Below are 12,746 nucleotides of genomic sequence, written 5' to 3'. Positions count from 1 at the left end.
GGTTTAAAGACTTCAAATGACTTGAAGCTCAAAGAAGACGACTTGGACTTGACTTGGACTCATGGGTCAGTGACTCGAGACTCGACTTGGACTTGACTGTATTTGACTTGGGACTTGACTAGGACTTGACCAGGACTGAGACCGGGACAAGACCAGGACCAGACTAGTTTAGTCCTGTTTTAGTCCTGGTTTAGTCCTGTTTTAGTCCTGGTTTAGTCCTGTTTTAGTCCTGTTTTAGTCCTGGTTTAGTCCTGTTTTAGTCCTGGTTTAGTCCTGGTTTAGTCCTGTTTTAGTCCTGGTTTAGTTCTGGTTTAGTCTTGGTTCAGTTGTATGCGGTGCAGAAGTCCGGCATTGCAGTTTAAGTCACATAATCGGGAAATTTCGGCCGTTATTCGTTTTTTCATTTTGGTTTTGGCGACAAATCATGAAGAAAATAGTTGTTTTTTCGTTTTCTTATTTTTGGTTTTATTTTGAAAAACAAATGACACACGGATTCTTCATCCTCCCCCATTCTGTATGGTCAAGTTTGTGCAAAGTTTATATAAAAAACATGTATTTTACTCATTAAGGGAAAATAAACCAAATAGTTTACCAAATAATAAGAGTAAGAGTCAACTTTGCATAATAATGGACGTTTAAGAAGCCACATTTATTTAGTTGAAATATTTGTTCTAAAAATGTTCTTGCCTGTAAGAATCATCTGAGCCTCTGTGTCCGGACTCTGACTGTTTTTGTGAACGTCGCGTTGAGGTGTAACGAGGCGTCGAGGTGTAACGTCGTGTGTCGAGGTGTAACGTCGTGTGTCGAGGTGTAACGAGGCGTTGAGGAGTAACGTCGTGTTTGTGTTCAGGAGTGGGGAGGACTGGCGTTCCAATCGTGTGATTCTGAACAAAGAGGTGATCGCTCCAAAAGTCCAGGAAAACTTCGTCCCTCTGCTGGAGGAAGTGGGACAGGACTTTGTGGCCAGAGTTCACAAAAAAATCAAGAGGAGCGGCCAGAACAAATGGACCACAGACCTGTCCCAGGAACTGTTCAAGTACGCGCTGGAATGTAAGAGGCCGGAGAACATGGACGGGAGAACACAGAACGTAGAACATAGAGCGTAGAACACAGAGCCTAGAACATAGAGCCTAGAACATGGAGCCTAGAACATGGACTGTAGAACACAGAGCCTAGAACATAGAGCCTAGAACATGGAGCCTAGAACATGGACTGTAGAACACAGAGCCTAGAACATAGAGCCTAGAACATGGAGCCTAGAACATGGACTGTAGAACACAGAGCCTAGAACATAGAGCCTAGAACATGGAGCCTAGAACATGGACTGTAGAACATAGAGCTTAGAACATAGACCGTAGAACATAGAGCGTAGAACACAGAGCCTAGAACATAGAGCCTAGAACATGGACTGTAGAACATAGAGCGTAGAACATAGGCCGTAGAACGTAAACTGTAGACCATAGACCATAGAACATAGGCTGTAGAATGCAGCCCATAGAACATAAACTATAGAACATAGACCGTAGATCATGGACCACAGGACATGGACCATAGAACATAGAGTGTAGAACATAGAGTGTAGAACATAGAGTGTAGAACATAGAGTGTAGAACATAGAGTGTAGAACATGGACCATAGAACATAGAGTGTAGAACATAGAGTGTAGAACATAGAGTGTAGAACATAGAGTGTAGAACATAGAGTGTAGAACATAGAGTGTAGAACATAGAGCGTAGAACATAGAGCGTAGAACATAGAGCGTAGAACATAGAGCGTAGAACATAGAGCGTAGAACATAGAGCGTAGAACATAGAGTGTAGAACATAGAGTGTAGAACATAGAGCGTAGAACATAGAGCGTAGAACATAGAGCGTAGAACATAGAGCGTAGAACATAGAGCGTAGAACATAGAGTGTAGAACATGGACCATAGAACATAGAGTGTAGAACATAGAGTGTAGAACATAGAGCGTAGAACATAGAGCGTAGAACTGAGGCTTTGAACTGAGCTCGGTGTTGGTTTAATCTGATCCCGGTTCTGTTCTGTTTTGTTCTGTTCTGTTGTGTTCCGTCAGCGGTGAGCTCGGTTCTGTACGGCGAGCGTTTGGGTTTGATGTTGGATTACATCGACCCGGACGCTCAGCACTTCATCGACTGCATCACCCTCATGTTCAAGACCACGTCCCCGATGCTGTACGTGCCCCCCGGCCTCCTCAGGAGACTCGGCTCCAGAGTGTGGAGGGACCACGTGGACGCCTGGGACGGCATCTTCAACCAAGGTCCGTCTGCTTCTGTTCTGACGCTAACTGGAGGCACTGCTCTGACTGAAGCTCTGTCACTCAAAGTACAATTTAATCTGAGTTTTGTTTGAACACGATCTGACCATAAAGAACTGACGTAACTGAACTTTGTGCTGTTAAACAAGTCGCTCTAAAGAACATTACAGTCATAAGCTAACATTAGCATTAGCACTAGCATTAGCATTAGCATGAGTCACTTTCACCTTTTAGTGTCAAATCAAACTCCTGAACAGGACCATGAACGCTCTGAACACCGGGAAATGAAAACGTGCTCTTTTAATCGATATGGGATTTTTTTTCTTGACTTTTCAGATGATCTTAAAACTTTTTGCTAATGTGTGCACTGTGTCACCTTGGTAACTGCCAAACATTCTGCCATAGAGACACATGTAGAACACTCCCAGTGTGACATCAATGCAAAGTATGCTGTTGGCTGTTGGTTGTCGGGAGGAGTTCAGTGTTTAAGTGTTGATGATGAGGATATACATGATTTTTCATATTTTAAAATGTAAAATCACAAACGTTAAAGTCGATTTTTATCCTTGAGTTGCCTCAGTTTTTGTTGTTAAGCTCCAAACATGTACATATTTATTCATTTGAATTATGGTGGATTAGAAACTTGTTTTATTAGTTCAGTCACTGACTAGAAAACCAGAACTGAAAGTAGTTAATACAATTTTTGTTTACATCCATTACATATGATGATTATTATTTTTCTTATTATTATTGTTTAAAAGTAAAATACTCTCATTTAATGTCATATTGAGAGAAACTCAAATCGCTCTGAGGCTTCAGCCTTTAGTGGCACTGAGGGGAATTGGTTGGGGGCCCCTCCAGGTTTGGGGGCCCGAGGCAGCTGCCCACTTTTGCCTAATGGTAGCACTGCCTCTGACCCTGGGACCGGAGATGGAGCCAAACAGTTTTTTGACGTCCTGTCGCCCTTTACCTGCCACGTTTTTTTTTGTTTGTTTTTTTTGTTTTGGGTTTTTTTACTTTTTAATTTGTGCTTTTTCAAAATTTTAATACATGTACATAAAAGAACAAACAGTCTGTGGGGTTCTACAAAAAAAAAAATTTAAATAAAAACCTCATACATTCGAGTGAGCTTTGGAAATAGACCATTTGGACCATCGCTTTTCAAATTTAGCAGCTTTCAGTCTCAAATAATAGTTTTTTTTTCCGTCCCATAAATTTCCTCCATTATTTCAGCAAAAACAAAACAAAATCCCGTTTGTTAATGTAGAGGAGCAGAAGACAAACAGACTGAGCTGCACTTTCTTGTTCTTGTGGTTTTACAGAAACATCACGTCTTGGTCTTTGCAGTGGAAGGTGTTTCTTGGTGAACAGTTGGAGACTTTCACTTTGGCGTTGACTTTTTAAATTCATAACCGAGGTTGAACAACGGATCGGGATTTTGTTTTGTCATCGCTCCACATACAAAATGTTCTCTGTAAACTCGGGATGATTTCTTTGTCAGACAAATGTTTCCTTTTTGGTTCTTCCTGTGGATCAATCCTGCCCATCACCTTCACCTTTCACTATTTTTTAAATTCCGTTGTGAAGAGAAACAGTTTGAACGGAGGTTTGAGTCACACACATCTGATTCACTTTTACATTTATGAAGTTCGCAAACTTCCGAAGTCCGTTTCTCGAGCCGTTTTCCGCTGTTAGAAGAGCCAACAACCACACAATTACGACGTCCGAATCCCAAAACTAAAATATGACAATATCAGAACCAGAATCAAAACTGATATGGTTCAAAAGACTTGAAAAGATCGACTTTGACAATAGACACATCCCACTGGGAAAACAAACATGGAGGTTTGATGCTCACTTTTTCGGAGGATCCTTCCCAGTATGAATTGTGCAACGACCAGAAGTCTGAGATTCTTGACACATCTATTCTGTGAATCCTCAGTGAAGAGTTTTGAACTACACGTGGATCGTTCTCTGTGGATTCTTTCACTTTTGAGGCATTTCAAAAGCTTCAATCTGGCTTCACAAATATCTGGACCTTGTATATTTCGCACTTGCTGCTCGTTGCACTTCTGGTTCGACGTTAAACCACATTCCGTTTCCTTGTTTTTATTCGTGTGTAATGACATTAAAGTTGAATCTGATGTGAACGTGAAGCTGCTGCAGTGACTCTGGTGTGTTCCTGGTTTTTCTCACAGCCGACCGCTGCATCCAGAACATCTACAGACAGCTCCGCCAGGACGCCGCTCACTCCAGCAAGTACCCCGGGGTCCTGGCCAGTCTGCTGCTGCTGGACAAACTGTCGATCGAGGACATCAAGGCCAGCGTCACCGAGCTGATGGCCGGAGGAGTGGACACGGTGAGAAAACATCTACAACAACATTACACGGACTCAAACTGTGAGGTCATGTTCTAATGTTCCTCCTCAAACACACACCTGGACTTGTGTTTGTTTCATTCTCTTTTCATTATTTATCTTTCAGTTTTCATCATTTTGGATTATTCTTCTTACAAAACATTTCAAACTCCATTTCTAAACTGAACAATAGACGTGATGAGCAGATCTGATTCTGACTGTGATTTTACAACTTAAATCATAAAACTTTTTTTTCTATTCCCATGTGGCCTTATATCTGTGTGATCCTTGGTTCAGTCCTGGTTTAGTCCTGGTTTAGTCTGGTTTAGTCCTGGTTTAGTCCTGGTTTAGTCCTGGTTTATTCCTGGTTTAGATCTGGTTTAAACCTGGTTCAGACCTGGTTCAGTCCTGGTTTAGTCCTGGTTTAGTCCTGGTTTAGTCCTGGTTTAGTCCTGGATTAGTCCTGGTTTAGTCCTGGTTTAGACCTGGTTTAGTCCTGGTTTAGTCCTGGTTTAGACCTCCTGGTTTCCTGGTTTAGTCCTGGTTTAGTCCTGGTTTAGTCCTGGTTTAGTCCTGGTTTAGACCTGGTTTTAGTCCTGGTTTAGTCCTGGTTTAGTCCTGGTTTAGTCCTTTAGACCTGGTTTAGTCCTGGTTTAGTCCTGGTTTAGTCCTGGTTTAGACCTGTTTAGTCCTGGTTTAGTCCTGGTTTAGTCCTGGTTTAGAGTCCTGGTTTAGTCCTGGTTTAGTCCTGGTTTAGACCTGGTTTAGTCCTGGTTTAGGTCCTGGTTTTAGTCCTGGTCCTGGTTTAGACCTGGTTTAGTCCTGGTTTAGACCTGGTTTAGTCCTGGTTTAGTCCTGGTTTAGTCCTGGTTTAGACCTGGTTTAGTCCTGGTTTAGACCTGGTTTAGTCCTGGTTTAGACCTGGTTTAGTCCTGGTTAGACCTGGTTTCCTGGTTTAGACCTGGTTTAGTCCTGCTGTTTAGGGTTTAGTCCTGGTTTAGTCCTGGTTTAGTCCTGGTTTAGTCCCTGGTTTGGGTGTATTCTAGTCTTTGTGTCTTATACTTGTTCTGATCCAACTCCAGATCGTTCTAAACATGTTCAGGAAACGTTCTAAAGGTTCTAAAGGTTCTGCTCTGTTCTGTCAGTGGGATTTTTTTAGGATCCAGACTAGTTTTAGTATCGATTAGGATCTGGTTTTGGATCCTTTTGGCTGCCCTCTTCTGGACTCACAGGAAAACCATGTAAACTTAATTTTTCTGTTGTCTCTGTGTCTCTGATGTCTCGCTCATGTCTCTCTCATGTCTCTCTCATGTCTCTCTCATGTCTCTCTCATGTCTCGCTCATGTCTCTCTCATGTCTCTCGTCTCTCTCATGTCTCTCTCATGTCTCGTCTCGCTCGTCGTCTCTCTCTCTCATGTCTCTCTCATGTCTCTCTCATGTCTCGTCTCGTGTCTCTCTCATGTCTCGCTCATGTCTCTCTCATGTCTCTCTCATGTCTCTCTCATGTCTCTCTCATGTCTCTCCTCATGTCTCTCTCATGTCTCTCTCATGTCTCTCTCATGTCTCTCTCATGTCTCTCTCATGTCTCTCTCATGTCTCTCATGTCTCGCTCATGTCTCTCTCATGTCTCTCTCATGTCTCATGTCTCTCATGGTCTCGTCTCGTCTCTCATGTCTCTCTCATGTCTCTCTCATGTCTCTCTCGTCTCGCTCGTGTGTGTTTCGCTGTTGTCTCGCGCAGACGTCCATCACTCTTCTGTGGACGCTGTACGAGTTGGCGCGTCACCCAAACCTCCAGGAGGAGCTGAGGGAGGAGGTGGTCAAGGCCCGAGCGGAGAGCCGGGGAAACATGCAGGAAATGCTCAAGCACATTCCCCTGGTGAAAGGAGCGCTGAAAGAGACGCTGAGGTAAACGGGACTCAGACACACCACCTCCGCAGACACAGACGCAAATATTCACAAACATAACTGAAGTGAGCACGGCCGCACGTCCAGCTCCACGGACTCTGGCTCCAGTTCAGTTTGTGTGTAAAAGTGTGTCCTCTCTCTCTGTACCTGCTGCTGTCAGGCTCCTCACTCCTGATCCTACATGATCCTGGCGTTTGGACTTCAACATTTTGTCCGTAAATTAAGATGTGAACAATAATAACGTCACACTCAGCACACTTCTGTTACAGACGGTGACAGACGGTCACTGCAGTTTTAGTTTTGTTTCAGTGTCCGTCTCCTGCGTTTGGGAAGTTCATTTCTCATTCATTTTTCTCTCAGACTTTCCGAAACAAATAAATATTAAAAGTGTGAAAGTTACAGGCTGATCCGCTCCGTGCAAATGAATGACCACAAGACAAATGAGTTTATTTCAAATCTGAAACGTTATTATAAATGATGAAGAGTCGATTTGACGGTGTTACTAAAAAGTGAACTTTTAAAAATATTATTTATTCATTTCAGTCACAGGTATATTGTGACTTTAATTCACAGACAGTCATATTTAACATATACAGACCGAAAAGGTGCAGGCTGAAGCTTGAGCTTATTCTGCCCTTTACCCTTTATTCCTTTGTCAGAGCTTCATCTTGACACCAGTTCATCTTCATAAAAACAGCGAGAGGAAACAAACAAATCAGTAACAGAACAACAAAGTTCTACAGCACAAACTTAGTCTCATATTTCATGTTTCTGTCCAGAGTTAAACATTTAAACTTCTTTATGAAGTGAAAGAGATTGGTGCACAATTTGAGGTTTTCCAAAGCTCCAGCCCTTTAACAGATTTACAAAATTTCATAATGTTTGTTCTGATTTTCTTTTTGATAAACTTGGTTGTGCCTCTGAGCTCGTATCGGCTCTTTTGGATTTTGAACATGTTCTTATAACTTATAATACAACAAAAGAATAATGGAAAAAGATTGTTACATATTGTTATTCTTTTATTAAAATACCATTTTAAATAATAATGAACATTTTAGTTCACCGTTAGAGAAATGGAGTTTCTGAGTTTGTTTTAGAGAAGAGTGTAAACGGTATGGGGGGGGGGGCGGCTCTTCAGTTTGTGACAGATTCTGTTCATGGGCTTCAGTTTCCTGTTATAAACAACAACACTGGACTTTTCAGAAATATAAATATAAACTTTTACATTTTGAATCACTATGGCAGCCGTCCTAATCTGTCTCCGTGTGAAACGTTCAGGTTACACCCTGTGGCCGTGAGTCTGCAGAGATACATCGCCGAGGACATCGTCATCCAGAACTACCACATCCCGGCCGGGGTAAGTGCCCCAGTCCGGGGTAAAAAAAAACAACCCGGGGTAAATAAAAGCAGCCTGGGGTAAATAAACCATATTATTATATCATATTGTTTTATTTTGACATGTCTCTGTTTTCCGTCGTCTTGTTCTATGTTTTATTTTAAATAAAAAGAAACAGAAAACGCACACCAAGATTCCTGCAGAGGTGCAAATGCAAGGAGTAGCCAGATCAGGGTGAAAAAATGCATAGCACACTCGGTTGGCCGATGTCCAAATACTTTTTTATTAACAAAATAACGTTTTGGCAAAAAAAGCCTTCATCAGATATTTTTCTTGTCTTGGACCACAGCACACAAAATGGTTGCCAGCCCAGGTGCCCATATACCCCCTCAATGAATGGGAGGTCCCAAAGTGAGGTCACCCAGTGAGTTCAGCCCATTCTGTTTTGTTAATAAAATAGTATTTGGACATCAGCCAACCGAGTGTGCTATGCATTTTTTCACCCTGATCTATGTTTTATTTTGACATGTCTCTGTGTTCTGTCTTGTTTTATTTTGACATGTCTCTGTGTTCTGTCTTGTTTTATTTTGACATGTCTCTGTGTTTCGTCGTCTTGTCTTTTGTCTCTCGTCGTGGTCGTCGTGGTCGTCGTGCGTCCAGACCCTGGTCCAGCTCGGACTCTTCGCCATGGGCAGGGACCCGGGCGTGTTCTTGCGGCCGGAGCAGTACCTGCCGTCCCGTTGGCTCCGCACTGAGACTCAGTACTTCAGGAGTCTGGGCTTCGGCTTCGGGCCTCGTCAGTGTTTGGGACGAAGGATCGCAGAGACGGAAATGCAGATCTTCCTCATCCACGTGAGTCCAGCAGACACGGACATGACGACAACAGAGACGTTTGAACGGGAAAAATATCTCTGTGAAGTATTCTGTTGAGTCATATAAATATACAAAAGATAAATATAGAAAAGATAAATAAATAAGATAAAAAGGCCCTGCAGCAAAACCCACCATTAATACCAATAACAACATTTAGTTTTTTATAGTTTTCTCTGCAGAGGATTGTGTCGTTTCACCCACACATGAATCACAGGAGACTGACTTGATGCACATTCGTTCTGTCAACACAGGTCAGTTAAAACAACTGTATTCAATCTACAGTTAATACTTCACATCTGAAGTTGTCAACATCACTGTTGGGCAAGTAACTTTAAAAACGTAATGCGTTATTTATGACGTATTACTGTCATTTTAAAGTAATTCATTACATTACAATATTACTGCATTTAAAATGTAAGATATTACATTACTATTGCATTACTTTAAGTTACTCTTAACAAAATAACTGTGAAGATGCTGAACTTTTGCACCATATATGTACTGAACCAGGACTAAACCAGGTCTAAACCAGGTCTAAACCAGGACTAAACCAGGTCTAAACCAGGTCTAAACCAGGTCTAAACCAGGACTAAACCAGGTCTAAACCAGGACTAAACAGAGCTGAACCAGGACTGAACCACCACTGACTGATTCCAGGACTGAAGAGGAGAACTAAACAAGGTCTGAACTAGGACTAAAACAGGACTAAACCAGAACTAAACCAGAACAAAACCAGGACTAAACCAGAACTGAACTAGGACTAAAACAGGACTCACTGTCCGGACGGACTCGAAGGTGACAGCAGGAGAAAGGAGCGGCTGTGCTCCGCACTTCACGGAGGTAAGAGCGGCTGTTGCCCGATCGCTCTTTATCCGGGCTCGGCCCTGATTTCAGCAACTATTTGCGGGGACCCGACCCGGTGCAAGACTCTGCTACAGCGCATAACTTCTACCTTCTTTCAGCGTGTCCAGAAGTCCAACTTTTTGTGCGATGGTGAGCATCTTCCTCTGCCTTTTGGGTGCGAGCGCAGGAGCCTTTGTCAGTGCAGAACGTTTTGTCGACGTTGTGGGTTTTGTCGGGGAGAAAACTTGCAGACATACAGCACTTCGAACGACTGTAAACCAGGTCTAAACCAGAACTGACCCAGGTCTAAACCAGGTCTAAACAGCGTAGAGTTCTGTGTCGGTCCTTTCGCCCGCGGTTACCTGAAGGTCTACGCGACCACGTCTCTGGCGTTTCACCGCTGCTGATATCGCAGTGATTTTAGTGAATTTGTATGAAGAAAAACCCACCACTTCAATCCAGATTAAAAAAGCTTTGTAACGCGCGTTACTCACTTTTGTACTGAGTAAAATATTACTATTTTTTCCCCTGTAATGCCTTACATCACTGCGTTACAGCAAAAAGCAACGCATTACTGTAATTCATTACTTTTATAACGCGTTACTCCCAACACTGGTCAACATTCCCTGGGAGTGTGAAGCTAACTGTAAGCACTGTTCTGTCTGAAGCTCTGTGACTCATGTTAGATTTAGGGAGACCAAACGTCTATTTTTCCCTGGACATGTGCGTTTTTCACGTCATGTCCTGGGCGTCTGGGTTTTTTTTCGTAAATTGGTGTAAATGTCAGGGTTTTCATTACCGTTTCATTATCATTGGGGCCATTAAATTGAGCGTCTTTCGTAGCATCTGTGCCTCAGAAGGAGCGAGACACAAGTTGACTGAGGTTACGTTTATATGATGACGTCTGAACAGAAAACACAGAAGTGGCGTCGCGTCTTTACTTTTTATTCTGCGTTTAGACAAGTGTTTTCAGGAGAAAATCTGCTGCAGACGGGGACGTAAAAGTGTGTGGCATTGGATTGTGTGTGCATGTCAGGCAGCTCGGTGGTGATGTTTGTGATGTAAACACGTACATGAGTTTTGCGTCTTGGGCAGTGTAGACAGAAACACTACGGCGGAGCATATTCAACTGTTTCAGTCTGGAGGGTGGGTTCAGAGTTTTGAGTTTTTAAGCCCCATAAATGCCGTCACCGTCTAAACAAAAGACTCATCAAATATTTTGTCATTTTTTACCCACAAGTGTTCTCATGTAAACTAGAGTGACCAAACTTCTGTTTTTCGATGGACATGTCAGTTTTTTGCGTCATGTCCTGGGCGTCCAGTTTTTTTTCATAAAGTGATGTAAATGTCCGGGTTTTCATTTCTGTTCATTGGGACATTAAACTGAGCGTCTCTCTTAGCGTCTGTGACTCAGAAGGAGCGAGACACAAACAGTCGGTCAGTCTGCAACATGCTGAAGTGCAAATGTACATTTAACAATGACTTGGACAAGAAGTTCTCTGTTTTCCTTCCTGGTCGAGACAAGTGTGATCCATGTGCACAGGTTGTGAGGTGAGAGTAGCTCAGTGTCGAGGCTCCACCCCCCTGTAAGCTGTCTGGGTTTTCACAAACGGAAATACGGTCACTCTACGTTAGACTGAGGCTACGTTTATATGATGACGTCTGAACAGAAATCGCAAAAGTGGCATCGCATCTTCAGTTTTTATTCCACGTTTAGACGAGTGTTTTCAGGAGGAAATCTGCTGCATACAGTGACGCAAAAGTGTGTCAATTTGGATTGTGTGTGCATGTCAGGTGGCTCGGGGGTGATGTATGTGACGTAAACGTGTGCGCGACCAGAGTTTTGCGTCTTGGTCAGTGTAAACGGAAACGCTACAGCGGAGCGTCTTCAACTTTTCCACTCTGGCCCAAAACCGCCGTCACCGTCTAAACGAAAGACACTTCCCATAAAATATTTTTCTCGTTTTTACCCGCAAGTGTTCTCGTGTAAACAGACCCTCAACCTGAGTTTTTTTTTTTTCCAGACTGAAAACATTTTTATCAGTTTTTGCCAATATATACATTGTGTCGCCATGGTAACTCCTAAACATTCCGCCAGTAGAAATACAGGTAGAACACCCCAAAGTATCAACAACCTTCCATTGTGTTTCTTAGATAGACAGGTAGATAGGTAGACAGGTATGTAATTCTTTATTGATCCTTAAGAGGAAATTCTTGTTTTTTCTTTCAGATGTTGGAGAACTTCAAAGTGGAGAAGCAGCGCCACCTGGAGGCACAGAGCACGTTTGAGCTCATCCTCGTACCAGACAAACCCATTATCTTCACCCTGAAGCCCCTACACCACAGCCAACGTGTGTGACCAGAACCTGAACCCTAAATCCAAACCCTGAACCTGAACCCAGAACCTACACCACAGCCAACGTGTGTGACCAGAACCCAACCCAAACCCTGAACCTGAACCCAGAACCTAACCCAAGCCAACGTGAGAACCCAAACCCTGAACCTGAACCCAGAACCTACACCCAGTGTGTGACCACCAAACCTGAACTAAACCCAAACCTGAACCCTGAACCCAGTGTGTCTGCATGTGTCTGACACTAATTTTATCTCTACTATTCAAACTATATGTTGATACAGTATATATATATATATATGTGTGTGTGTGTCAGGGTGTGTGTGTGTGTGCGTGTGTGTGTGTGTGTGCGTGCCTGAGAACTTCTTTTTGACGTATACGACTCAGGAGGAATTTACACATAGAACTTAGGAAACCAGCCCATATTTAAAAAGTACCTCATTTAACTGCGACTGTTCCACTGTGACCTGATGTAAAATAAAACGCCTTTTTAACGACGAACGACACGACCCGATGTTTCTCATTTATTGTTCCTCGTTTTGGTTTGTTGGTAAATTATGAAAGAGGAAAGAGTTTTCAGAATTATTTGGCATTTATTATTTCTCTGACGTAATATTTCCTCTTCCTTGATACTGATAATTAAACTGTCACTTGTAAATGTTTATACTTTAAAGTTCAGTCCTGGAGTTTCTGAACTAAAGGACTTGAACACTTCATGACATCACAGGGTGGAGACTCAGAATAAAGAGGAAATCACATGAGTCCAGGTGTTTTCTTCTGTTCTTTGGTCTTTGAATAAATCC

At 42.7% G+C, this 12,746-nt stretch overlaps 1 protein-coding gene across 1 annotated transcript in view; it reads left to right on the top strand.

Moving 5' to 3' along the window:
* Window positions 1–12,005, top strand: part of LOC110163820 (cholesterol side-chain cleavage enzyme, mitochondrial) — a 14,865-nt gene extending 2,860 nt beyond the window's left edge. Inside the window, exons 3-9 of the mRNA XM_020928831.2 lie at window positions 851–1,050; window positions 2,075–2,278; window positions 4,474–4,634; window positions 6,372–6,538; window positions 7,817–7,895; window positions 8,535–8,726; window positions 11,821–12,005. Of these exons, the coding sequence (XP_020784490.2) occupies window positions 851–1,050; window positions 2,075–2,278; window positions 4,474–4,634; window positions 6,372–6,538; window positions 7,817–7,895; window positions 8,535–8,726; window positions 11,821–11,949 (1,132 nt within the window). The 3' untranslated portion in view covers window positions 11,950–12,005. The remainder of the gene's footprint in view (window positions 1–850; window positions 1,051–2,074; window positions 2,279–4,473; window positions 4,635–6,371; window positions 6,539–7,816; window positions 7,896–8,534; window positions 8,727–11,820) is intronic.
* Window positions 12,006–12,746: the final 741 nt, after the last annotated feature.

This window comes from Boleophthalmus pectinirostris, unplaced genomic scaffold (genome assembly GCF_026225935.1).
Source record: "Boleophthalmus pectinirostris isolate CB_2022bp ecotype Guang Dong unplaced genomic scaffold, ASM2622593v1 HiC_scaffold_2, whole genome shotgun sequence".
NCBI classification, from domain to species: domain Eukaryota; kingdom Metazoa; phylum Chordata; class Actinopteri; order Gobiiformes; family Gobiidae; genus Boleophthalmus; species Boleophthalmus pectinirostris.
The sequence above is the reverse complement of the archived record's forward strand: the minus strand, read 5'-3'. Positions and strand labels throughout refer to the sequence as shown.